Below are 27,074 nucleotides of genomic sequence, written 5' to 3' on the forward strand. Positions count from 1 at the left end.
TATAGCTATTATGTAGTATTATTTAAGGTCTGGTATTGCAATATCTCCTGCTTTACTTTTCTTACTGAGGATTGCTTTGGCTATACTGGGTCTCTTATTTTTCCAGATGAATTTCATGACCGTTTTTTTATATGAAGAAGGTCATTAGAACATAAATAGGAATTCCATTAAATCTGTGTGATGCTTTTGGTAGTATGACTAGTTTGACAATATTAATTCTGCCTATCCAAGAATGTGGGAGATCTTTCCATATTCTAAATTTCTTTTTTTAGTGTTCTTTACTTTTCATTGTGGAGGTCTTTCACCTTTTTTGTAAGATTGATTCCCAAATATTTTATCCTTATCTTCTTTGAGGCTATTGTTAATGGAATAGTTTATCTAATTTCTCTTTCAGTTGATTCATTACTGATGGATAGGAACACAATTGATTTATATATGTTAATTTTATATCATGCTACTTTGCTAAATTCATTTATGAATTTTAGAAGTTTTCTGGCAGAATTTTGGGTCTTCTGAAGTATAGAATCATGTCATCAGCAAGTAGGGTTAGCTTGAGTTCTTCTTTTCCTATTTGTATCCCTTTAATTTGTTTTATCTGTTTAATTGCTCTGGCTAGAGTTTCCAGGACTATATTGAATAAAAGTGGTGAAAGAGGGCATCCCTGTCTTGTTTCAGTTTTTAGAGGGAACGCTTTCAATTTTTCTCCATTTAGGATGATATTGGCCTTGGGTTTAGTATATATAGCTTTTACAAGAGGTATATTCCTACTATCCCTAATTTTTTCTAGTATTTTGAACATGGATGGGTGCTCTATTTTGTCAAATGCTTTTCCTGCATTGAATCATGTTAATCTTGTCTTTTAAGTCTGTTGATGTGATAAATTGTGTTTATTAATTTCTGTATGTTGAATCAACCTTGTATCCATGGGATGAACCCACTTGATCATTGTGCACTATCTTTTTAATATGTTTTTGTACGCAATTTGCTAGGATTTTATTAAGAATTTTTGTATCTATGTTTATAAGGGATATTAGTCTGAAATTTTCTTTTCTTGATGTGTCTTTGTCTGGTATTAGGGTGATACTAGCTTCATAGAATGTGTTTGGAAGGGTTTCCTCCTTTTCTGTTTCATGGAATAATTTGAGGAGGGTTGATGTTAGTTCTTTTTTGAAGGTCTGGTAGAACTCAGCTGAGAATCCGCCTGGTCCTGGGCTTTTCTTTCTTGGTAGGCTTCTATTGGTGACTTCAATTTCATTGCTTAAAATTAATCTCCTAAATTTTTCTATGTCTTCCTGATTCAGTTGTATAGGTATGTCTCTAGAAATTTGTCAATGTCTTCAAAATTTTCTATTTTATTACAGTATAAATTTTTAAAATAGGTTCTGATTATCATCTGTGTTTCAGTAGTGTCCATTGTGATATTTGCTTATTCATTACAAATTTTAGTAATTTGAGTTTTCTCTGTTTGTCTCTTCATTAGCTTGGCTAAGGGCTTATCAATTTTATTGATTTTTTTTTTCAAATAACCAACTTTTGTTAGTATTTTTATTGTTTCTTTTGTTTCAATTTCATTGATTTTTTATCTCTATTTTTTTTCTTTTTTTCTTTTTCTTTGTTTTACTTAGTTACACATGACAGTACAATGATCTTGACATATCATACATTTGAATCAGATGGGATATAATTTCTCATTTTTCTGAGTATGTAGGTTGCAGAATCACATTGGTCATACAGTCACATATATACACACAGTAATAATAATGTCTGTTTCATTCTACTATCCTTCCTATCTCCCCAACCCCAACCCTCCCCTCCCATTATTTCTCTCTACCTAATCTAGAGTAATGCTATTCTTTTTTTTTCTCACATCTTCATACATGTATTTTGTACAACAATGAGGGTCTCTTTCCACCATCCATGCAATTCCCTTTCTCCTTCCCTTTCCCTCCCACCCCTCTTCCCTATGTAGAGGTAACCTTCTTCCCATGCTCTTCCTCTCTTCCCCATTTTGAGTCACCCCCCCCTTATATCAGAGAAGACATTCAGCATTTGTTTTGGGGGGATTGGCTAACTTCACTTAGCATAATCTGCTCTAATGCCATCCATTTCCCTGCAAATGCCATGATCTTATTATTTTTTAGTGCTGAGTAATATTCTATTGTGTATATATGCCACATTTTTTTTAATCCATTCATCCATTGAAGGGCATCTAGGTTGGCTCCACAGTCTAGCTATTGTGAATTGTGCTGCTATAAACATTGATGTGGTTGTGTCCCTGTAGTATGCTGTTTTTAGGTTTTTTGTATATAGTCTGAGAAGAGGAATAGCTGGGTCAAATGGTGGTTCCATTCCCAGCTTTCCAAGGAATCTCCATATTGCTTTCCAATTGGCTGCACCAATTTGCAGTCCCCACCAGCAGTGTATGAGTGTAACTCCCTCGCCCCCCATCCTTGCCAGCACTTGTTCTTGTTTGTCTTCATCGTGGCTGCCATTCTTACTGGAGTGAGATGGTATCTTAGTTTTAATTTGCATTTCTCTGATTGCTAGAGATGATGAGCATTTTTTCGTATATTTGTTGATTGATTGTATATCCTCTTCTGAGAAATGTCTGTTCAGGTCCTTGGCCCATTTGTTGATTGGGTTGTTTGTTTTTTTTAGCTCCGATTTTAATTATTTCCTGTCTTCTACTGCTTTTGGTGTTGGTTTGCTCTTTTTCTAGGGCTTTGAGATGTAATATTCAGTTATTATTTGTTGACTTTCTTCTTTTAATGAATAGCTCAGTGCAACAAACTTTCCTCTTAATGTTGCCTTCATAGTGTCCCAGAGATTTTGAAATGTTGTATTGCTAGTCTTATTTACCTCTCAGTATTTTTTTTTCATTTCATCCCTGAGTTCTTCTGCTATCCATTCGTCATTAAGTAATGTATCCTTTAGTTTCCAGGTGTAGAATAGCTTTTTTTTTTTTATTTTATTGTTGATTTCTAATTTCATTCCATTATGATCTGATAGGATTCAAGGTATTATCTCTCTCTCTCTCTCTCTCTCTCTCTCTTTTTTTGTATTTGCTAAGAGTTGCTTTGTGGCATAAGATATAGTCTATTTTAGAGAAGGATATATGTACTGCTCAGACGAAAATGTATTCAGTCATTGATGGATGAAATATTCTGTATATGTCTGTTAAGTCTAAATTATTATTTGTATTTTTTAGTTACATAGCTTCTTTATTTAGTTTTTCTTTGGAGGATCCATCCAAGGGTGAAAGAGGTGTGTTAAAGTCACCCAGTATTATTGTGTTGTGGTCTGTTTGCTTCTTGAAATTGAGAAGGATTTGTTTGGTGTACATAGATGCTTCATTGTTTGAGGCGTTAATGTTTACAATTGTTATGTCTTGTGTATATATGATTCCCCTAAGCTATATGAAATGTCCTTCTTTGTTCCTTCTGATTAACTTTGGTTTAAAGTCCACTTTATCTGACATGAGGATAGAAACCCTTGCTTGTTTACGAGATCCAGGTGAATGATGTCTTTTTCCCCATCCTTTTGCCCTTAATCTGTGGATGTCTTTAGCTATGTGGTGAGTCTCTTGGAGAGAGCATATTGTTAGCTCTTGTTTTTTAATCCAACTGCCAGGCTATGTCTTTTGATTGATGAGTTTAAGCCATTTAGATTCCATGTTATTATTGAGATATGATTCATATTTTCTGTTATTTTGATGTATTTCTGGTTTTTAATTTGAATTTGTTTCTTCATTGATTCACTTGTTATTTTAATGTAATTCCTCCCATTGCTGGTTTTTACTTTTATTTTTCACTTCTTCTTCATGAAATATCATATTGAATGTGTTTTGTAGTGCTGGGTTTATAGTTGTGAATTCTTTTAACCTTTGCTTATCATGGAAGGTTTATATTTTATCAGTTCTGAAGCTTAATTTTGTGGGGTGTAGAATTCTTGACTGATATGCATTTCTTTCAGAGCTTGAGAGAGAAAAAAAAAGAGAGAATAGTGTCACTATAGATTGGGTAGAGAGAAGTGATGGGAGGGGAGGGGAGGGGAGGGGCTGGGGGTAAAGGAAGAATATTAGAGTGAAATAGGCATTTTTATTGCTGTGTGTATATACGTGACTGCTTTACCAATGTGATTCTGCAACTTGTACACTCAGAAAAATGAGAAATTATACTCCATCTGATTCAAATATAAAAAAAGACTTTTATTTAAGATAATATATTCTTTAATATGTTATTTAAGGCAATTTTTAATTTAAGTCAGTATATTCTATGTTTTATGTATTTATGATCTATATAAGATCATAAAATCATCACATTTAATGTCGAGAGCTAGATCTTTTAAAAAAGAAAAATCAACTGGACAATTTAAAGCCTGCATTCCAAAATGTGATGTGTTGCACCAGAAGTTGTTCAACTGTAGTCTGTAGACCCATGGGTAGTATATTCTCCAAAATCCTTTGCTGATTCCTCTGTTATACTGTGTTTGGTGTTAGGGATACAAAACAGTCCCCTCTACAGCTTACATACCTATGACCGAGGGTTTCTTCTTAGGGAATTGATTACACTGCCCCTCTCCTCAGATTCTGCTAGAATTTGAATATGTTTGATAAGAATATTTTATAAGTATTTTCCCTTATGTTCACCTCCTAAATTAAAAATGGTGATAGGGGCTAGGGATGTAGTTTGGTAAAGAGTACTTAATGTGCTGAAGGACCTGGGTTCATTTCTCAGCCCTGCATTCAGTCAACCAATGAATCAATCAATAACCAGTCAAACAGTCAAATAATGGGTTTGTGTATCATCTAAAATTGCTGTGTAACAAATCTTCCTAATACTCAATAGCTTAAGCTATTGTATGACCAACAGTCATTTATGATTTCTTATGAGTCTGCGGGTCATCTGATGTCAGTTGATTTGTTCTGGGCTTAGCTGGGAGTGGTTCTATTCCATGTATGTCTCATCTTACTTTGGTGTCATCCTGGGTAAGTTCTTACGGTGATGCAGAATTTTATGAGAGTAAGTTGACACATATCACTTGAAGACTTGCTTGGGTCTTTTATAAACTGCTACATCCAGTTTATTCTGTTGGCCAAAGAAAATGACACGAATCCAAAGACTGGGAATTTATTCCCCACCTTCAGTGGGAGGGCACTGGAAAATTAACATAGGAAAGGGTGCAGAAACTTGGAGTTAATCAAATCTGGTAGTTTGGTTTAGCATCAGGATCTAGCCTACAACTGCCTTTAGGAGCCAGGTACATCTCAAATATTTTAACTATTACTCTTTTTATACACATCATAGATCTGAGCAACAAGGAATCATTTCTTAAAAGTCAAGGGTATGAGGTCTCATATTAAACCCCTGCAATACAGTTAATGTGTATTGGTGCCTTTTTTGTCCCTAACACTATGTTAAATTATGCGGATTTGGGAGCTTTGGATCTATAGCAAAAAGAAATCTGGGACAGCCAGGCATGGTGGCACATGCCCGTAATCCCAGAAATTTGAGGCAGGAGGATTACAAATTTGAGGCAACTTCAGCAATTTATTGAGTCCCTGTCTCAAAATAAAAAATAAGGGCAAAGAATCTGACTCAGTAGTAAAGTACTTGTCTAGTATGCATGATACCCTGAATTCAAGCCCCATTTCTCAGAAACTCTAAAGAGCTGGGGACAAACCTCAGTAGTGAAAAATGCTGCTGTCTCTGCTGCTGCTGATGATGATGATAGTAATAATTATTTAAAATTTTAAAAAAATAGACTGTGGATAGATATTTACAAGATGGTGTGATAATTCCAATTGTGGAAATATTTACTAGATATAAAAGTAGCAACAGAAGAGAGGAATAAACTCTTTCGTGAAAGGACAAAAAGCTTCATGAAAGAGGAATTTTCATATTGAATTGAAGGATGGACAAGTCAGCATTCTCTGTAGAACAAGTTCAGACAGAGACCATTTGTGGGAAATATTATAGCAGTCTGCTAACTCTTAGAATTGAATGGAGTTAAAAGCTTGTTTGTGCCCGGTTAATAGAAGAGTCTCTAAGAGACACTAAATAACATTTTCATATGATTTATTGCAATAGTTCTCAAACTTTGGTATGTATCAGAAGACACTTGTTGAAACACAAATTGTTGCAACCTACCCATAGAGTTTATTATTTAATAGACCTGGAACAGGACTGGAGCATTTGCATTTCTGATAAGTGCCCAGATGATGCTGGTCCAGGATAATACTTTTGAGAACTATTGATGTATTGAATCCTTCCTGTGTATCTGGCACTTTCAATGTGGTGAGCACACAGAGATGAAAAGAAAATATCCTTGCTCTAGAATTGTTCATGATAGAGTGCCAGTGACAGATCAATAAATATATAATGATGGTACAGTGTGATGGATGTTATTTACATAGAAACAGGTCACTGTAAGAGTGCACCAAAAGGGCCTCTAATTCAGAAGGAGGCCGGAGACTAGAGTTATATATAAGACTCAGAAGAATATCTGTAATCTTGAACTGAATTAAAAACAATTATTTATAAAAAAATCAGGAAGTAATAATAGAAAAATGAGTATGAATCATGCTTTGCACCAGGCTGGTAAATAGATTCATTCTTAGTTTTGCTTTTAAGAGATTTCTATTCAGCAGAATCTACCAAATTATGCTATGTCTATGTACAAATATATCAATGAATCATGTGTGTGTGTGTGTGTGTGTATAATGATATGTATACTATATAGGTATATATATATATATACACACACACACACATATATATATGAAATGCACTGATTAAAATAATAATTATTATAGAAGGGAGATCAGCAGAGTAAGTGGATCAGGGAAAGGGAGAAAGGGAAGGTACTGGGAAAGAGATTGAGCCAATAATGTTGCATACATATACAAATGTGGCAAAATGAATCCAACTATTATTGTGTACCTATAATGCACCAATGAAAAAAGCAAGGAAAAAGAAACTTCTGCTCAAAATATTTATTTTTTATTTTTATTTTTTGATTCTGAGTCACCTTTCTTTCTTTTTTATTGATTTTTTTTAAAATAAATGACAGCACAATGCATTACAATTCTTATTATACATATACTGCACATTTTTTCATATCTCTGATTGTATATAAAGTATGTTGACACCAATTCATGTCTTCATACATGTACTTTGGTAACATCATTGCTAACCCCTGCCCCCTCCATTTCCATCTTACCTCTCTGCCCTATCTAGAATTCATCTATTTCTCCCATGCTCCCCTTCCATACCCCACTGTGAGTCAGCCTCCTTATATCAGAGAAAACATTCAGCATTTGTTTTTGTGGGGGGGGATTGGCTAACTTCACTTAGCATTATCTTCTTCAGCTTCATCCATTTACCTGCAAATGTCATGATTTTATTCTCTTTTATTGCTGAGTAAAATTCCACTATGTATATATGCCATATTTTTTTAATCCATTCATCCACTGAAGGGAATCTAGGTTGGCTCCACAGTTTAGCGATTGTGAATTGTGCTGCTATAAACATTTATGTGGCTGTGTCCCTGTAGTATGCTGGTTTTAAGTCTTTTGGGTATAAACCGAGAGAGGGATAGCTGGGTCAAATGGTGTTTTCAATTCCCTAATTTCCAAGGAATCTCCATACTGCTTTCCTTATTGGCTGCACCAATTTGCAGTCTCACCAGCAGTGTATGAGTATACCTTTTTTCCACACATTTTCGCCAACACTTATTGTTGTTTGTCTTCATAATAGCTGTCATTCTGACTGGAGTGAGATGACATCTTAGAGTAGTCTTGACTTGCATTTCTCTAATTGCTAGAGAAGATGAACATTTTTTCATATATTTGTAGATTGGTTGTATATTCTCTTTTGTGAAGCATCTGTTCAGGTCCTAGGCCCATCTGTTGATTGGGTTATTTGGGGGTTTTTTTTGGTGCTTAGCTTTTTGAGTTCTTTATGTACACTAGAGATTAGTGCTCTATCTAATGTGTGAGGGGTAAAAATTTGCTCCCAGGATGCAGGCTTTCTGTTCACCTTACAGATTGTTTCTTTTGCTGAGAAGAAACTTTTTAGTTTGATTCCATCCCATTTATTGATTCTTGGTTTTAATTCTTGTGCTATAGGAGTCTTATTAAAGAAGTTGGGACCTAACCCACATGATGAAGATTAGGGCCTACTTTTTTTCTAGTAGATGCAGAGTCTCTGATTTAATTCCCAGGCCCTTGATCCACTTTGAGTTGAGTTTTGTGCATGGTGAGAGATATGGGTTTAATTTCATTTTGTTGCATATGGATTTCCATTTTTCCCAGCATCATTTGTTGAAGATACTATCTTTTTTCCAATGCAGGTTTTTGGTGTGATTATGTTTGTCTAATATAAGATAATTGTAATTTTGTGAGTTAGTCTCTGTGTCCTTTATCTTGTACCATTGGTCTACCAGTCTGTTTTGGTGCCAATACAATGCTGTTTTTGTTACTGTTGCTCTGTAGTATAGTTTAAGGTCTGGTAGAGTGATGCCACCTGCTTCATTCTTCCTTCTAAGGATTGCTTTAACTATTCTGGGTCTTTTATTTTTCCAGATGAATTTTATGATTGCTTTTTCTGTTTCTAAGAGGAATGTCATTGGCATTTTGGTCAGAATTGCATTAAATCTGTATAGTACTTTTGGTAGTATGGTCATTTTGATAATATTAATTCTGCCTATCCAAGAGCAAGGTAGATCTTTGATTTCTTTCTTTAGGATTCTGTAATTTTCATTGTATAGATCTTTCACCTATTTCATTAAGCTGATTCCCAAGTATCTTAATTTTTTTTTTTTTTTGAGGTTATTGGAACAAGACAGGAATGCCTCTTTCACCACTTCTATTCAACATAGTTTTTTAAACACTGGCTAGAGCAATTAGACGAAAGAAATTAAAGGGATACATATAGGAAAAGAAGAACTTAAATTAGTACTATTTGTTGATGATATGATTCTATACCTAGAAGACCCAAAAAGCTCTACCAGAAAACTTCTAGAACTAGTAAATGAATTTAGCATAGTTGCAGGATATAAAATCAACACCCATAAATCAAAAGCATTTCTGTATACCAGTAACAAATCCTCTGAGAAGGAAATGAGGAAAACTACCTCATTTACAATATACTCAAAATATTTTAGAGAAACGTTTTCTTATATAGGTTAGGACAACATGAATCTGAATTACTTTGCAAATAAAAGATGACCCTTCTTTTGTTAATTTGTCATACTGCAATTATTTTTATTTTATTTATTTATTTATTTTTGGTGCTGGAGATTGAATCCAGGGCCTCATGTATGCCAGGCAAAATGCTCTATCACTGATCCACATTCCTGGTGCATCTGCAGCTATTTTTTAAAAAGTCAGAGAAAAACATTATGTTTATCATGTGTGATTATGTTTGCAATAGCTTTTATGTATGTCATAAAGCAGACAAAATTAGCAGCATAAATAATCAGAGCTAGGAAAAGATATGGTTAGGCAGCTTGAACTGAGAGTCCAGGTACTGAGACCCCAACTGAGCAGGATCAGCTATCCACTGAAGTCATATGCTATCATGAGACTGTGAGACAAAGTGACATCTTTGTGTCAAGAACAATATTAAGGAGGAATGCAAAGAATCTTGAACCATGAACCTGGGTAAGAATATAGATACCTCTTACAAGAGCATGGTGAGCTGGGCAAGGGGGCTAGGCAGTAATTGATCAGAGATATACTTGTAGCAGGCACCCATTTGGTCAGTTGATCAAGTTATATTCGCAAGAAATGTAAGAGAGAACATAAAGTGGCTAGTCTGAGAGGCTGGGCTAGTTTAGCCAAATATTCTATATTATGAGCTTGTTTTGTTTTGGTAGTAAAGACATTCTGTCCTTCTAATGGAGCAGTCCTGGTCTATGCTGTCATTCAATGTAAAAGGGCAAAACCCTGTATAGCAGTAATGGTCTGTTGAGTGTCTGGCTACGTACCCATTTACATTTTTCATTCAAAGCATGTAAAGGCCAGAGATATGACTCAGTGATAGAGCAGTTTTCTAGCATGCACAAGGCCCTGGATTTGACCCCCCCAGCACAGTAAAAATAATAAAGTGAATAAATAAAAGTATATACTCATTTTATTTTAAATGGTTGAACTTACCAGTAAAAGGAGTTGAAGTCAAGAAGGAATTGTGAATAGAATGCTCAACTTTAAATTGTATGCACAGTATATTTTCATTGAGGAATAATTGTTAATAAAAATTATTTGTAGTCTTTTTAATTGCCCTTTTATAATATAATTTAATTAATGATGAAATCTTATAACCTTTTTCTTAGCATACATCTGTGGATGGATATACGGAACCACACATCCAGCCTACCAAATCAAGTAGCAGACAGAACATCCCCCGGTGTAGAAACTCCATTACATCAGCAACAGATGAACAGCCTCACATTGGAAATTACCGTTTACAAAAAACAATAGGGAAGGGGAATTTTGCCAAAGTGAAATTGGCAAGACATGTTCTAACTGGTAGAGAGGTAAGTTTTTATGATGCCTTTTAATATTTGCCTGGACTTCTCCAGAGTGTTGTGAAAGAGCTTTCTTAATAGTTGATGTTGAGGAATAAATGACAGTTGCAACATGTGATTTATTATGTGTGAATGGAACATTAGTAAACTGATCTATATCATGGCATAAAATTTGATCTTTTAGCATTTAGGAAAGATTCATCCCTACATATTAACATCTCTTGTAAATCAGATGTGCTGCAATTGAGCAACTTTTGGCCTTCCATCTTTTATTATATGATTTCTGTAAACATTTCTGATTACCATTGCTACTAATCTCAGGAGCAAGGCTAGGATAAGCTCTTAGCTTAAGGTAAGCTAAGTGCTAATATGTAGAAAATTCCCCACTAGTTTTTGTTTAGAGACCCCAGTAAATGAATGTTGCTATACAGGTGGTTTTCTCAGTGATAAGAGAATTGGATTTCTAAAATCCCTTGTGTTTTAAATAATCTGTACTTGTGTGGTAAAAATTTATATATTTGCACATTGTACATTTTATATATATGTCTGTATGTTTGGGTTAAAGACTTCATTTAAATAAATAGCTCACGATCTTATTATGTAATGTTTACTAGATCTGATTAGGACATTATTTTTAAAAGTCTCAACTACAAAATTACTTTAATATTTTCACTTTATGTATACTTTTATTGTCATTTTCCATTTAATTTAGTTCATTCTAACCCTAAGAGCTGTTTATATACAGGTTATACCAGATGGAGCGTTCAGTGATATTTAAATCCATTTTGCCTTTTTGCTATAAGAAGGCTTACATAGCTAATCTCTGTATCCATCTAATCATTTTATTCACATAATATTTTAATTACTACATATTTATAAGTTATCCCCCTATATTTGTTGCTTATTGAGATCATGAGTAAACAATTAAGATACAGGGGTGATTTTTACAGTAAAAGAGAAAACTTGGAATAAATAGCAAAGGCTTAATTTCATTGACACAGGATCAGATATGTTAAAGACAGGTCAATGGAATATATTCTAAGACTGACAAGTTTGCAAAACTAGCAATATCATGAATACTCAAATAGAACTAAATAATGCATAGTTAGGAATGAAACAAAAGACATTTTCTTTGTAAGTTTTTATTCATTAAAATATATATTCTCAAATACAGCTTAATGATTCTCTTTTCTAGGTTGCTGTGAAAATAATAGACAAAACTCAGCTAAATCCTACCAGTCTACAAAAGGTAATTAATTTAGCATGTAATTAGAATGTGAGTTTATTATTAATACATAAAGTTCTATAAAGTCAGTTATCTGAATTCTTCTATTAAGTACAATACTACATTTCATACATATATGAAGAAAAAACATGATATAAAACATAACGTTTACAAATAAATAGTTGTTTGAAAAATATCTACTGCAGGTTGAGTCCCCTTTACCCAAAAAGTTTGGGAATAGAAGTGTTTAAGATTTCAGAGATTTTTGGATTTTGGAATATTTACATAGACTTTATTGTAATGCATATTCCATATGAAAGGAATTTATCTCTTTTAATTGAGAAGAATAAAACTTTGTATCATATTTTGAAGTATTCAGGCTTCTTAGTTTAAAATCTAGTTTTGAGTTAATATGATAACAAGTGAGTTTTCTTTTATTGCTTCACTTAGCTCTTCTTTTTTCTCATAGCACTTGCCTTTCAGATTACTCACAGTAAAAGACAGGAATATTTCTTTAAAGAGTGAAAAAACAAAACCACATGGGGAGAAAAAAGAGCAGTTAGAATGGGAATTATCCTGGTAAACCAAAGTTGTTTCTTGTTACTTCATTTATTACTTCAATGGGAAAACTTTCTCAGATGTACATTTTCATATTTTAAAAATGAAGCAAGTAATTTATTGTTAGGCCGTGTATACTGTTTGTATATAGTGAAATTTTATATACATGTATAAATATTTCACATACACATATATATTATTAGATAGATAGATAGATAGATAGATAGATAGATAGATTTGTATTAAAACAGAGTAGGATCATAGTCACATAAGCAAATGTGATAAGACTTTTGGAGTCCCAGAACAGAGAGAAGGAATTTTTATGCCAGGTACAGTGGTGTACCTATAATCCCAGCAGTTTGGGAGACTGAGGCAGGAGGATTGAAAATTCAGAGCCAGCCTCAGCAACTTAGTGAGGCTCTAAGCTCCTAGTGAGATCCTCTTTCAAAATAAAAAATAAAAAGGGTGGGGGATGGAACTCAGTTAAGTGCCCCTGGGTTTGATCTCTGATACCAAAAATAAATAAATAAATAGATAAATAGACAGGTAGATAGACAGATAAATAAATAAATAAAAGAAAGTTTTAGTATGGCATGTTTAACTACATCTGCTATGATTCTAACACTACATTTTAAAATACAGATTTGTGATATCAAAACTTCCTTCCCATTTGGCTTAGTGCCAGATAACTCAAGTATATTTTTATGTCCCTTTAGAGAACTGTCTCTGTACTTTCCTGAGATTCCTTTTAAATTTGACAACCAATATAACTTTTCATAGCACTGATATTTCTGCTCAGTGAGAACATGAAAAGTTTCCTGGATTCTTCTTTTGCAGTGAATGTGAGATAATTATTATGGATTTCTTCTGGGAGAAAATCTCTTCTACATTACCAGTCTTTCAGCTAATGAGGCATTTGTGTGAGTGACAAAGGCATCCTTCTAGGCTGATGCATTACCCAAAGGTGTTATCTTTTACTGGGCTGAAGCCACAGTGGGACAGAATTTTGTTCACCCATTTGAAACACACAGACTACTAACAGTACCCAGGTGTTCTCTCTGTAGCCCACCTAAGTTTTGTTTTTTTTCCTGGATTAAGCCATGGATTACTTTGGCAAACTGAGTGATTTTTAGTGACATTTAGAACTTCTAGCTGGGATACATAATAATGTGATCTCCCACTCTGTCTTTAACAAGGGGTTGCAGAGAACGCTTTAAAGCACAGTTTTAGTTGTTGAAACATTTGAACATGAAGCTGAATGTTGCTTTATTTATCTGCTTTTATTTAACTAAAAGATTTCCTTGTTGATGTTAAATAATTTCTGAAATTAAATAATTTCTGCTAATCTTTGCTGATAAGTGTTGCTTTTTTAAAACAAGCATGTAAAGAATGATGGGATTTTTTATTATAATCGCTAGCACATATTAATTGCACATATTAATGGAATTCACTGCGCTATTTCCATACATGCATAATCATGCATTCGTCATGTCCATTCAGGCATGATATAATTTTGTTTTCCTTAGCCTGTGAAAATAATAGCAAAAGAACAATTGAGATTCACTAATTATAACCAGTATACATTGTTGTTTTTAAACAGTTGCATTTATGTTCATATAGTTGCTTTCTATTAAGTTTTGAGGAGAAAAACAGATCAAGGTTTGATTAGTTCTCATCATTAAAGAACATTCATTTGGCCTTACCTGTCTGCTCAGTAACATCTCCCAGTTGGTCATATCTAAAAATTAAATAATGGAATGAAGGGCAATTCATTTGTTTTCCCTAACATTGTCAGGTAAGTTCTCTTGGTAAAGAAAAAAATAGTAAAATATGCCTCCATGTCAGGTATGCATACTAAAAGGCAGATAAGAAGATACTTAAGGGGGCTGGGAATGTGGCTCAGGCGGTAGCGCGCTCGTCTGGCATGCGTGCGGCCCGGGTTCGATCCTCAGCACCACATACCAACAAGAATGTTGTGTCCGCCGAGAACTAAGAAATAAATATTTTTAAAAAAAAAATTCTCTCTTTCTCTCTCTCTCTCTCCCCTCTCTCTCAAAAAAAAAAAAAAAGATACTTAAGAATTCATTTTAATCACACCTTCACAAGTATTTTGTTAACTCTTGTTCTGGTTCTATCTGAACTTAGCTATCCCCTCTTTCATCCTCTTCATGCATAATATATTTATAAGGACTATTGCCTGCCTTTGCCAACATCAATAATAGATAAATGAATCTAGATTTGGACTGGAGATGTAGCTCAGCAATAGAGCACCTCATACATGAGGTCCTGGGTACAGTCTCCAGTACTAGGGGGTGGGGAGGAAGAGAATCTAAATTTGAGGTGTCATAAGTTTAAAACTTCTAAAATCTAAAGTTCTTAAAAACAGTTTGGTCTTTGGAATTGTTAATTGTCTTCAACATTATTCATTAATATGGTCATTATTTGTGTCATGTATATTAAATTAATGGGATCCAATTTGATGAGTTTTCAAAGTTTAAAAAGTGTTTGAGATAGATATTATAACTTCCTCTTCAAAGTATGAGTCCCACCTCATGTATTTGTGTTTTTTTGAGAATGACCCAGAACCCGTACTAGTGATCCCTGGGGTTCTTTTAAGCAATGTAGTAACGTTGAAGGAAAACTAACACAGTAAAATGGTTTTGTTCATAGTTAATAAATTTCAAATGTATAATCATAATTTTCTCATAAATTCCACTACTTTTGAAATGTGGACATGTTAGTTTATGCACAGATGGCAAAGTGTGTGTTAACCTGGCTTAGTTCAGAGTCACTAGCATGCAGTTCATCTCTGCTAACATTTTTTTCTCTTGTGTATTGTTTATTTTAATTAATTAATTTTGGTACAAGATATTGAACCCACTTAACCACTGAGTCACATCCCCAGCCTGGCATTGTGTATTGTTTATTAATTTATATTTTCTGTGGTTTTACTTTTGTGTGTGTGTGTGTGTTATGTGGTACTAGGGATTACACTCAAGTGCACTCAACCACTGAGCCACATCCCCAGCCCTATTTTGTATTTTTTATTTAGAGACAGGGTCTCACTGAGTTCTTAGCATCTCACTTTTGCCAAGCCTGGCTTTGAACTCAAGATCCTCCTGTCTCAGCCTCCCAAATGACTGGGATTACAGTTGTGGGCTACTGAGCCAGGCTGTGGTTTTACTTTGTTACATAATATTCCATCCTCACAAAAATGGCCCAGTGGTTCAGAAGTGATTCCTGGGTGGTAAAACCTATAATGAAAATAAAGACAAGACTGTTACAACTTAGAATTACATTGTTAAGTAACAGAGGACAGCTGCATTAAAGTTATAAATGATGTAATTCACAGTGGTAGGATAGTGATTTTGCGGAAGTACTCCTACTTATGAAATTGTAAAAAAATTCAGTAATTGACATCTTAATTAAAAAATCCATTTATTGCTAGTGTCTGGTGGCCTAAGCCAGTTGAACTTCTGTGCATTTTCAGATAATGCCAAGAAACCTTTCTGATAATCTAGTTATATTTTCCAGAACTGCAAAACAATCTCTTTTATGTTGAAGAATTTGGTCACTAAAGATAGAGAAAAGAACAGAATTACAGAAGAAATATTGAGAATTTTAACATTTCTTAGCAGATTACCAAGAAACTAGGTTTATAAAACCAGATCACAAAATTATTGGAAAATATTTTGATCAAGGCAAAAGCAGCAGAAGCTCTTTGGTGCTGTTCCTTAACAGATGTCTCTGTTGGACATATGTTGAACTATCAGTTCTCCTCATGTATCCATGCTTTAAGTTCTCTTAAAAAAAAAAGTATATTTCATTTTATAGCTGAGCAACACCACCTACGAGTTCTTTTTTCCATAGTTCTTGTCACATGTGTGGAATGAAAAATCTTGACCAATGCTTATGTAGGTCAGTGGAAACCTAAGTGATACTTAGATTTGCAGAGTTGTAGACTGAAAAGTTGTTTTGAATCAGAAATGATGAGGTACCTATGGAGGTTTTCTTTTCATTTTCTTCTTTCATTCTGCAAAAATGATACTGTCATGTGAGTAAATAAGATTATACCTAATGTCCAGCCACTCATTGCTTTATTTTCTATGAAGAGTGGATAGTAACATGCCTCTGATCTTGATCTGGTTTTAAAGAAAATACTGAAAAATAAGGATTATCATAAAATCATAGCTAAGAGTTATTCTTTAGAATACAATGTGAAGAATTGATGGGAAGTGTGTCTTTTACTTTGAAATAAGATAGGTTTTGAGAGAAATAACATTCTAACAAGTTTTTAAAAAGAAAGTGATAATAATATAATATTAATATAAATCTAATATATAAATAGTTTAAATGTTGAGGAAAAGATAACAAGATTTGCTGTAAAGAATCAAGCTGTTTCAAGCAGTTCGCTGACTAAATATCTGATGTCTAAAACTCATTTGCTCTCTTTAGTTATTGGAGAAAGTTTTCAATAACATATTATTGGGCATGTGTAATATACAGTTCTGCATCCACATGTGAAAAATACCCTCCACAATAAGCATATCCAAAGAGTATACTATTTGCTAGTCTTTCTCAAATTAACACTTCCAATCTTTCTATTTTTGAGTGGGATGAGGTTAGCCACCTAGGATTTGACAACTATACATAATCTTAAGGGAAGAATATCTCTGTAAGGTTGGATACAATTTGAATATCTCTGAGGGTTTCTGGCCTATAATCTAATCTTTTCCCCAGTCATCTGTGATTGTGGTTTGGGACTTTTTTTTTTAAGTTTCATAGAAACAAAAGGTAAAATAAAAGAAGATGAAAAAAGGTAATAATTATAAGTACAAACTTTCTTGTAGTTTAAGCTAAATATCTTTTCCATTAAAGAAAATGGCTTTTTTGTGATATTTATCTATCATACTAAAATCTTTTTTCTCAACTTTTTAAAAAATATCAATAATACATCACAGTTATATTTGAGACCCTGTATTCAGTGCATTGGTCTCATTTTTGTATCTTCCTACCTAGAAGCAACTACTATTCTGAACTGAGTCTTTCTTATTCCCATTCAGAGTTTTCAAAAATATTTTACATGTGTTTGTACATAAATTTCTATATATTATTTATTTTTAAACTTCCTATTCTTCTGTAACGTGTTTTCCTTCATTGAACATTGTCTTATAGTATATTCATGTTAGTTATATAGTCTGTTTTCCTGTCTTTATATCATAGATTTTTGTGTTTGTGTTTCCATTTTATGCTTCTAGTTAGTTAACTTTCTGTTTTTGCTGCTACAGGCAATACTGAAATGATCATTATGGTTTATATCTTTTTTTGTGCAGAAGTGTAGAGGACTATATCTCTCCAAGTGCTAGGTTGAAGGGCATACATATCCTCATCTTTACTAGGTAATGTCAAATTGCTCCAGGTGGTTGCACTGCTACCTACTTCTCCCAGCATTGTATGAGATTTACTATTACTTGACGTTCTTGCCAATACTATATTTCCATATTTTATAATTTTTTGCTAGCCTTATGGATGTGAATTACATCTAGTTTTAATTTTAATTTTAGTTTTAATTTTCATAATTTCTTATGAGATGACCATACTTTTAAATTTAATGTATTTGTAAACTTAATGCCTTCTTTCTTTTTTTATTAATTTTTTTAAAATAAATGACAGCGCAATGCATTACAATTCTTATTACACATATACAGCACAATTTTTCATATCTCTGGTTGTATCTAAAGTATGTTGATACCAATTCATGACTTCATTCATGTACTTTGAATAATGATGAAGTTATTTAATTTCATATCTCAAACAGTTAGCATTTACTGAACATGGTCTTGTACTCCAAGTGGTACAAGGCCATTTGAGAGACTCAAATAATGTAAAATTGCTACCAGTTTATAAGAATAAGATTCTCATAATCTATCTGTGAAGATAAAAACTTTGAGAAACTGACATAGTCTATCATTTAAAGAGTATTTCCTTCTTTTGCTTTGCAGTGAAAAATTGAAAAGTTTTATAGTTTAGGATTGGAAGTAATGCTGACTAATCATTTTATATTTTAACTAGAAATAATCAAATATATATTTAATTATATTCAGGTCTCTTTCTCTGTGCTACTATTTCATGGGAATAACTAAGAAATTAGATTAATTTTTTCTTTCTTTCTTTTTATTTTTGGATATGAGGTCTCCCTGTGTCCCTGGTCTGGTCTGAAACTCATGGACTCAGGCAATCCTTCCATCTGAACTTCCCAAGTAACTAAGACTCTTAAGTGTATACCACTATATTTGGCTTAAGTTAGCTTAAATTTTTAGAGTACTACTAGCAATAGTTTTGATGTTTGATATCCTAGTAAAATAAAATGTCTGAAAGCTAAAAAAGGAGTGACATGGTGATTCTAAAAATTAAAGAAAGTTTGATTTACAGTGTTCTGTTAATGTGGGCAAATCACAAATATATTCCTTCAGTGAATGGTACTTCTGAGAGTATAGCCAAGGATCTGGCAGTCTCTTGGAACTGTCTCCTGCAGGGTGTTAAAGCAGTGCCTGCACTTCACATTAATGGACTGATAAACTGCTGTTAGAGATACAGATGGGATGTTTACAAATATTGTACAAATATTGTAGTGAAGGCAAAGAATACTGTAGTGATTTGAGTTCCTAACACTCAAATCAGAGCAAAATAGACAAAAGGCCAAGAAGGCTGTGCTGAAAGGGACAAGAAGATCTGCATGTCACCCTCCTCAGTTTACTGTTTAAACCAGCCTGGAAGAGATCTCCCAGGCAGAATAACCTTTGTCAAGTTTCCCACAGCTGCAGCTTCACCCTCCACCTGCCTCAAGATCAAGCAATCTGTGAAGGAGTCCTATGACATGGATGAGGAAAAAGACCACACAGCCAGCAGGTCTGCTGCAGAGAAGTTGATGTGTATTTGACTGGCTCCTCTTGTGATGCTTTGCATGCAACTGGAATGACATGTCCCGTTGACTAGTTCTAAATGTAATAGATTTTCCCACTATTAAAAAAGAGTAATGGGCAGAAGGAATGTAAGAGATTGGAAGGAGAAAAGGGAAATACTCATCATCAAGGCATAATTACACTCATTGTGTTTAGCCAATCCTATCCTCAGCCCTAACCAGGAAGGACTGAATTGAAAAGTAAATATCTTCCATAAAGTTGAAGATTATTTACTAATTTCAGTTATGTGGAACAAAGCCAAGAACCAAGACGGAAGCAATAATGAACAACTAAAATAACTATTGTCATATCTAAATAGTAAAGTCCTCGCCTTTTAGTCACAGAAGACCCATCTCAAGCCCTCACTCAACATTTATTTCTCTGATTTTACATGTAATTTCAACAAGTTTTGCCCGAAATTTCTGGCTCACAGCAAACCTAAAACAATAAGTTTGAAACTAGTGGACTTGGAGCTCTCTTGCTAAATTTATGTATTCTAGAAACATCACATCACAGTTTGAAAATGAAAAAAATAGAACTAAAAATTAGACTCAGAAGCTCAAATACTAGTGTGTGATTAATTTACACTTGTAGGCACTTCTGCTTTCCTTACTTGTACCCAGAACATATGATACATAGAATAATTGTCTTAATTAAAACAAGTCTACATTTCAGGGTAAACTTCTAACAAGGGTCTAAAGATTCAGCTCTTCCTCTCCCCTCAACACTCTCTACTTTCTAAGAAAAGACAAACGTTGATAAGATTGGTACCCTTGCTGGAGAGGACCCACTGTGGATTACAAGATCACTGGTGCATATGTGGCTCACTTTCCTCATTCTCCCTGCTCCTTCTAACACTCACAGTTCATGCAGAAGACTCTGATGTTAGCTTCAATTTCTTTCTTCTTTGGAGACAACTGGAAAATAGAGATTTAGGCAGGATTTAAAGGGTGTCATGGAGATTGAGACATTTGAGACCTTTGCTAAAATGATGGGCCACAGTTCAGTTGGTTGGAATCCTCTAGATTTGAGGGGGTTAATGTATTTGTTTGCTGGGGCTTCCGTAACCCAATACCACAAACTGGATGGCTTATAAGACAGAATTTTTTTCACTGTCCTGGAGGCTGGAAGCCCAAGATGAGAGCATTGGGAGTGTTGATTTCTATGGAGGGCTTTCTCCTTGGGGTAAAATTTCCATCTTCTCATTGTGGCCTCATATGGCCTTTTTTCTGTGCTGGCTTCTCCCTGGTGTCCTCTTTAAGTACAGCAGTCATATTGGATTAAGGCACAACCTGTATGACCTCACTTAAACTTGATTATCTTCTGAGAGACCCTATCTGTAAGAACAGTCATGTGACACTGGGGGTTAGGGTTATAACGGAAATTTTGGAGGTACACAGTACAAAGCAGTGATCCAAATCTAACTGATAATTCATTTTCTTGGATAGAAGTGGTTGAGGGATGATTGATGGGGCAGGATTCTGGCATTTCATTATCCTTAATCAGTATGCCATATAAAATATCCACATCCTTTCAAAAGCAACCACTCTTCCTCTTTGCACAACTGCCTGTCATTTTTAGCCAACACACTCCCAACCCATACACACCTTCATGTTCTTGTTACATTTTTTTTCTCATTCTTTTTCAAAAACTGATAAAGAAGAGGAAACTAAGTCTAGAATAATATATTTAAGACATATTTGAGATGTAGGGATCCCCATGAATGTGTATTATTGTTTTAACTAGAATAAAAAATATCTGATGAGAACATTGGCCCTGCCTATAACTATTCCCCATGCCTCATCTCCCAGTGGAAGTAGAGTGGATTTATGAGTAGGTGCTAATTATATTATATGCCTTAATTTTCACAAGATAATCTTAATCCTGTCCCCAGGATAAAATGGAATGAATACATTCTGGGTACCAGTCAGGGACTAAATTCATGAACTCAGTGTTGCTTAAAAGCCCATCTTATAAAGCAATGAAATAAAATAACATTACTTAGGGAATAATGCCTAAAGGATATATGGTTAATCTATTCTTTTAGGTAAATTATGTTCAAACATGAAGCTACCAGGAGACATTAGTATGTTTCAGTTAGTTTTGAGATATGTCATAGCCACTTTACTGCTAGAAAACTGCTAAATTTGCCAGTAATTTAATAAATTAACTAGTGTCATCCATATAGCAATACTGTCCTCACGGTTCTATAATTTGATGTGCTTTCGAAAGACAGAAAAGAAGTTAAAGTCAAGGAACTGGTATAGCTTACTCATGCTGCAGCTCCTTGGGTCACCCTTCCCAGTATATAGGAAATGCCTATGCCAGTTGAAGAGTAGGGTAAGAGCCCTGTTTCCTGGGCTAAAAGTGAGGAGTTATTTAAAAGGATACAATCTTTTAATTGAACACCTAAGTGTACCTTTATTGACCAACATAAGTCAAGGCATTTTTTCTTTTCATTTTGAGTCTGCAAACTGGAATTCTACTTTGTTTATCTAGTGCAAATCACACTCAGAAATTCACAATCCATTTGGTATTATTTCCAGTTTTGCTCTATTTGTTCTACTTGAATTCATGAAAGGAGAGTTATTTAATGACATTCAGGAAGCAGTCTGAGAGCACAATCGCAGATTTTATTTTAATCTTTTACATTTAATTCACCCACACCTAGTTGAACAGCAATTTTGTTAGCAGCTTTTATTCAGTATTTGCAAAGTATCTCATTTGGTTTGTTGCATTAAACAACAAACCTGTAATTCACTGGTTTATGTAAAGTTTAATCGTGTTGGGCAGACTCTAAGGCAATCCCCAGTGATCCTCACCTTCTGATGGGATGATTCCTTCCCTTGATTAGGGTATGGCCTGTGACTTGGTTCTAACTGGTAAATAGGGAAAAGGTAATAGGTTTCACTCCCAAGATTACATTATATTAATAAGTCTGTCTTGCTAGCAGACACACTTTAGCACTTATCCTTGCTGGTTTGAAAAAGTAAATGGCCATGTTGGAGAAACCCACTTGACAAGGAGAGGTAAGGGTGCTCTTTAGCTGAGAGCCAGAGAGAAGCCAGGGTCTGCAGTCCTGCAGCTAAAAGGAGATGGATTTTGCAAACTACAGTAGCTGGAACATAGATTCTTTTCTAGTCAAACTTCCAGACAATGCTTTAATTGCAGCCCCGTAATAAGCAGAGACTCAGTGAGACCATGTCTGGAGTACTAAGCTATAGAAACTGAGGTGATGTGTGTTGTTATAAGTTGCTAGGGTGTGATGATAGAAAGCTAATACTTTAGCCAGATCACCTATTTGCAGTGGCAAACATGTTTGGGACATAAACAACCTTTGGTAAGCATACTGCTCATTCATAGAAAGTGTACTGGTGCAGGGAGTACAACTAGCTGTGCACATTTTGGATTCAGTGCTGTCACTTGTGTTTTGCATGGGACTCTAGAGCAAGAGAACTGACAGACTGGTTCAGTGGAGACCAATTATAAAAACTTCCTCTCCACTCAAGCACTTGTTAGTTATATTTTGTAGTTATTTTCTACAACTTAGCAGATACATTTTAATAAGAAAGAAAGAATAAATTAAGAAAGCAGAGGTAGTAATTCATTTGCATAAAAGTCTAGAAGAGCAAGACTGACACCAGGGATTGTTCTTTTAGAAATACATAAAGAGTGATAATAAGGATGAATATAAATGAAACTTAAAATACTATTCACATTAGTAACATTTACCACCTTTAAGAAGACTATATGTATGACTATAAGAAAGCCAAAATTTTGGTCTGTTTAAATTGTGTATATCTTCTTGATTCAATCTGGACAAATCGTATGACTAAGTTGTCAGTGCCTTCAATGTCTACTATTTTATTGGAGTATAAGATTTCAAAATAATTTCTAGTTATCTTCTGTATTTCTGTAGTATTACGGTGTCTGTTATGATATTACCTTTTTCATCATGTATGCTGGTAATTTGAGTTTTCTCTTTCCTTCTCTTTGTTAGCATGGCTAAGGGTCTGTCAATTTTATTTATTTTTTCAAAGAAACAACTTTTTGTTTTGTCCATTTTTTCAATTATTCCTTTGTTTCAATTTCATTAATTTTAATTATTTCTTGCCTTCTACTGACTGCTTTTGCTGCTGATTTGAATTAAGACTGTTTGCATTTGTAATGTATGTGGGATGCAGGTTAGGTGGGGTTAATTAATATTTTTAAAAGATACCGTCCTGTGTTTTTTTTTTAAATTAACTTGGTTACGATTAAGTATTTTTCTTAAAAATGATTTTTAAATGTTTAAATGGCAGACTCTATTACTCAGTGCTTATAAAATGATTTCATGAAAATTATCACAAAATAAGAGGGTATCATAATATTTTGTTTTTTAAAAAATATTTTGTGGTTACATTAAAACATAGGATCATTAGATTTATGAGTTTTGATTTTATAGTTACATGTTAAGAAGGGGAGAAAAAAGGTTGAAACCAGAAGTCTAGAGCCCCTGAAAATGTAACCCATGGAGTTCTCCCTTTGCTTTCAGTCCTTGATGAGGTGCCCATCGAAGAGATGAGCTTTAGTTTGGGGTTGGGGGATCAGGTTGCAGAGAAAAGAGGCTCAGGTGAGGTCAGAAGCCCAGGTAAGAACCCTGAGTACATTATGAGGAGCTCCCCACAAAGAACAGAGGAGACCCTACAGAGCTTTACCCCTGTGGTCAGTCCTGGGAACAGACAGGAGTAGCATCTCCTTTGTTTTAGTATGGAATGTTCCTTCCATGCTTCATTCTGAATATTCACCCATATTCCAGGCATAGTCTTTCCTTCTGACCTGAGGGCACACTACTCAGACCAAGGTCCTAACCTCCCTGAGACCCCCAGGGAAGAAGTGAGAGTATGTAATTTCTAGCTCCTTCTGCCCAGGGCCTCCAGGACTGCCCAGAGTAAAGACCCATTCTCTTATGTTACAAATGAATCAACCTGATGTATATTCCATGTTCCTCATTGTCCACAGGCCTGCATCTGGTGTTATTGAGGATTGGAACAGCTTCCTCAAAAACTGGTTTGAAAAAACTTATGAAAACAAACAGCATAATTTGTTTATTGAAACATGGAGAAATGATCTGAACAAATCTTTATTGAAGAAACTATACAAATGGCAAATAAATTGGAAAGATGCTTTACCTCAATGTCATCAGGGAAATGAAAATTAAAACAATGATGAAATACCAATACATACCTGTTAGAATGGTGAAAATTCAAAACACTGACAACACCAAATGCTGATAAAGATGTGGAGCAACCGGAACTCTCACATTGCTGGTGGGAATGCAAAATGGTACAGCCATGGTGGATAAGAAACTTGGCAGTTTCTTATCAGACTAAATGTACTTTTATTCTGTGATCTGCAGTTGCCCTCTTCAGTATTTACCAAGGAGGTGGAAGCATAGGTCTACACAGACAGCTGCACACAGATGTTGATATCAGCTTTCTTCATAATTGACAAAACTTGGAAGCAACCAAGCTGTCTTTCAATGGGTGAATGGATAAATAATATGTGGTACAGTTAAATAGTGAAGTATTGTTTGGCATTGAAAGGAAATGAACTATCAATCCTTGAGAAGACATAGAGGAACCTGAAATGACTATTATTGAGTGAATCTGAAAAGGCTACATAACATATTATTCTAAGAATATGACATTGTGGAAAGGCAAAACTATGGGAACAGTAAAATGACTAGTGGGTACTAAGGTCTGAGGGTAAATAGGTAAAGTGCAGAGTATTTCGGTATAGAGGAATATTACATGTTATACTTTTGTCCAGACTCACAGAATGTACAACACAAGAATGAACCCTAATATATAAAGTATGGTCTTTTAGTGATAATGGTTTGTTAAGTACAGGTTCATTGATTAAAATAAATATACCACGCTGGTTTGGGATTTTGATGGGGTTGGAGATGAGGCTGTATGTGTTTAGGAAGGGCAAGGGAATATAAAAACTTTGTACTTTCTGCTCAATTTGCTGTCAACTTAAAATTTTAAAAAATTAATGTGTGTGTGTGTGTGTGTGTGTATGTAAAACAACTTCTGGTGTTACCTTTCTTGCCTTTTCCTGATTCACATGTCTGAATAAGACAATTTGGTCAGTGAATGTGGCTGTCCCTCTGTGGACAGGTATTCAGTTTCAACAAGAGCCCAGGAAAAGGTAATATTCACTTTTCAAAACCTGTTATCCCTGTTTGGGAGATGAAGAGTCCAAAACATCAAGGGGCTCTTCTTGGGTGTGAAGCTGCCTCCCTTTGTTACAGGTTCCAGTCAGCAAAATCATGAGTGACTTGGAGCTCCAAGAAGTCATTAGGACTATGAGGCCCCAAAGGTAGTCTAGGCACTGATTGTCACTGATATTTCTTCAATACTAGGCCTTCAGATGAAGAATGGGGCAGAGGCTGGAGCTAGTAATTTGGCAAGACCTAACAAAATTTGATGTGTATACCCCGCTATCAAACAATTATTTCTAGGTATACCTTAGGGAAGCATTCAGAAATGTTCATTATAGCAGTGTTTGCAGTAGTGAAAAGTGGAAGTAAATTAAGCATCATTTATACACTGTGCTTCCCTCGGTAGGAAGCACAGTGTATAAATGATAGTGTCTTGAAATAATGCAATAGAACACAGCAAGTAAGATAGATGAGCCAGTTCTATATCTAAATATAGGGATAATTCTCAAAGCAGGATGTCAAAAGAAGGATAAGTTTAGAAAGATATATTCAATATGATTCCATTTATCTAAAGTCTAAAGCACAGAAATTGAACATTGCTACGTATAGAAAAAGTATGAAATATGTACAATGGTATGTACCTTAGGGTAATGCTTAGGATGAAAAGGGAGAGAAAGCGGTGGGGGAGTCTCTAGTTCTGACTGTAATGGTTAATGTATTAATAATACCTTATTAAAATAGTAACCAAAATTCATAATTCTTAAATAAAAAAGATAAAGCTATAACATAATGCACATACATCATTTGTTTAATCTTGGTGATAAATTTTGAGGTTCTAATTGATTTTTGTACTTTTCAAAAGATTTGAAATATTTTATGTCCCAAAAAACAAATAGGGAGAAGAACATTCATTCCAGTCAGAGGCTGATTTTGTAAGGCCCTGAGTATCAGGGAAGGACCGAATGAGTACAGAGAACTGAGGGGAAAATGCTGGATGGCTGGAGTGCAATTCTTCTGAGAGCAAGAGTTTCATGAGATGAGGCTGGAGAGGGAAATGGGATCTTGATTTTCAGGGCTTGGTTGTTCACAATTATGGATTTTGATCTAATGGCATTGGTAAACTACCAATTTGAGAGAAATCAAATATTGGGCTTAAATTCCTGTGAGAGAATCAAGTGAAAATATAGAGTACATAATGTGGGTATGAACTTTTGAGATTAAAAAAAATGTTCTGGATGAGGAATATAAATATAGGAGTTGGCATCAAATTGCTGATATTTGAAGCTATGAAAGCATCCAGGAAGAGCACATAGAGTGGGAAGATAAGGGGGCTAAGAACTGAACACTTAGGAGTCCTTGTGTTAAAGGCTGAAGAGCAGGGAGAGGATCTAGTGGAAGACTGAGCAGTCAATAAGATAAGAGGAAGGCAGATGGTTAGGAAAATAGTTTCAGAGCTGGGGAGGATATCTCAAGTGTACTGAAAACCATCAAGAGGTTAAGTTGAGTGCTTTGTCCCAAACACAAACCAAGAACATATTTCACAGTTATAGAGAGGGGTTGTCTTGAATGTGAATTAACTTGTCTTTGTATT

The 27,074-nt window shown here is 34.6% G+C and overlaps 1 protein-coding gene across 7 annotated transcripts in view; it reads left to right on the top strand.

Annotated features, from left to right (window-relative positions):
• Positions 1-27,074, top strand: part of Mark1 (microtubule affinity regulating kinase 1) — a 128,120-nt gene that overhangs the window by 56,573 nt on the left and 44,473 nt on the right. For 6 of the 7 annotated variants that reach the window (XR_013426563.1, XM_078022847.1, XM_078022848.1 and 3 more), the window contains exons 2-3: positions 10,336-10,539; positions 11,726-11,779. Coding sequence is in view for 6 of the 7 variants with exons in the window: in XM_078022847.1 (XP_077878973.1) it covers positions 10,336-10,539; positions 11,726-11,779 (258 nt within the window). In the remaining variant the exon portion in view is untranslated. Of the gene's footprint in view, positions 1-10,335; positions 10,540-11,725; positions 11,780-24,276; positions 25,316-27,074 lie in introns of those variants that run through there. The other variant, XM_078022852.1, reaches the window with a different exon arrangement.

Source organism: Ictidomys tridecemlineatus, chromosome 10 (genome assembly GCF_052094955.1).
Source record: "Ictidomys tridecemlineatus isolate mIctTri1 chromosome 10, mIctTri1.hap1, whole genome shotgun sequence".
In the NCBI taxonomy this organism is placed as follows: Eukaryota; Metazoa; Chordata; class Mammalia; order Rodentia; family Sciuridae; genus Ictidomys; species Ictidomys tridecemlineatus.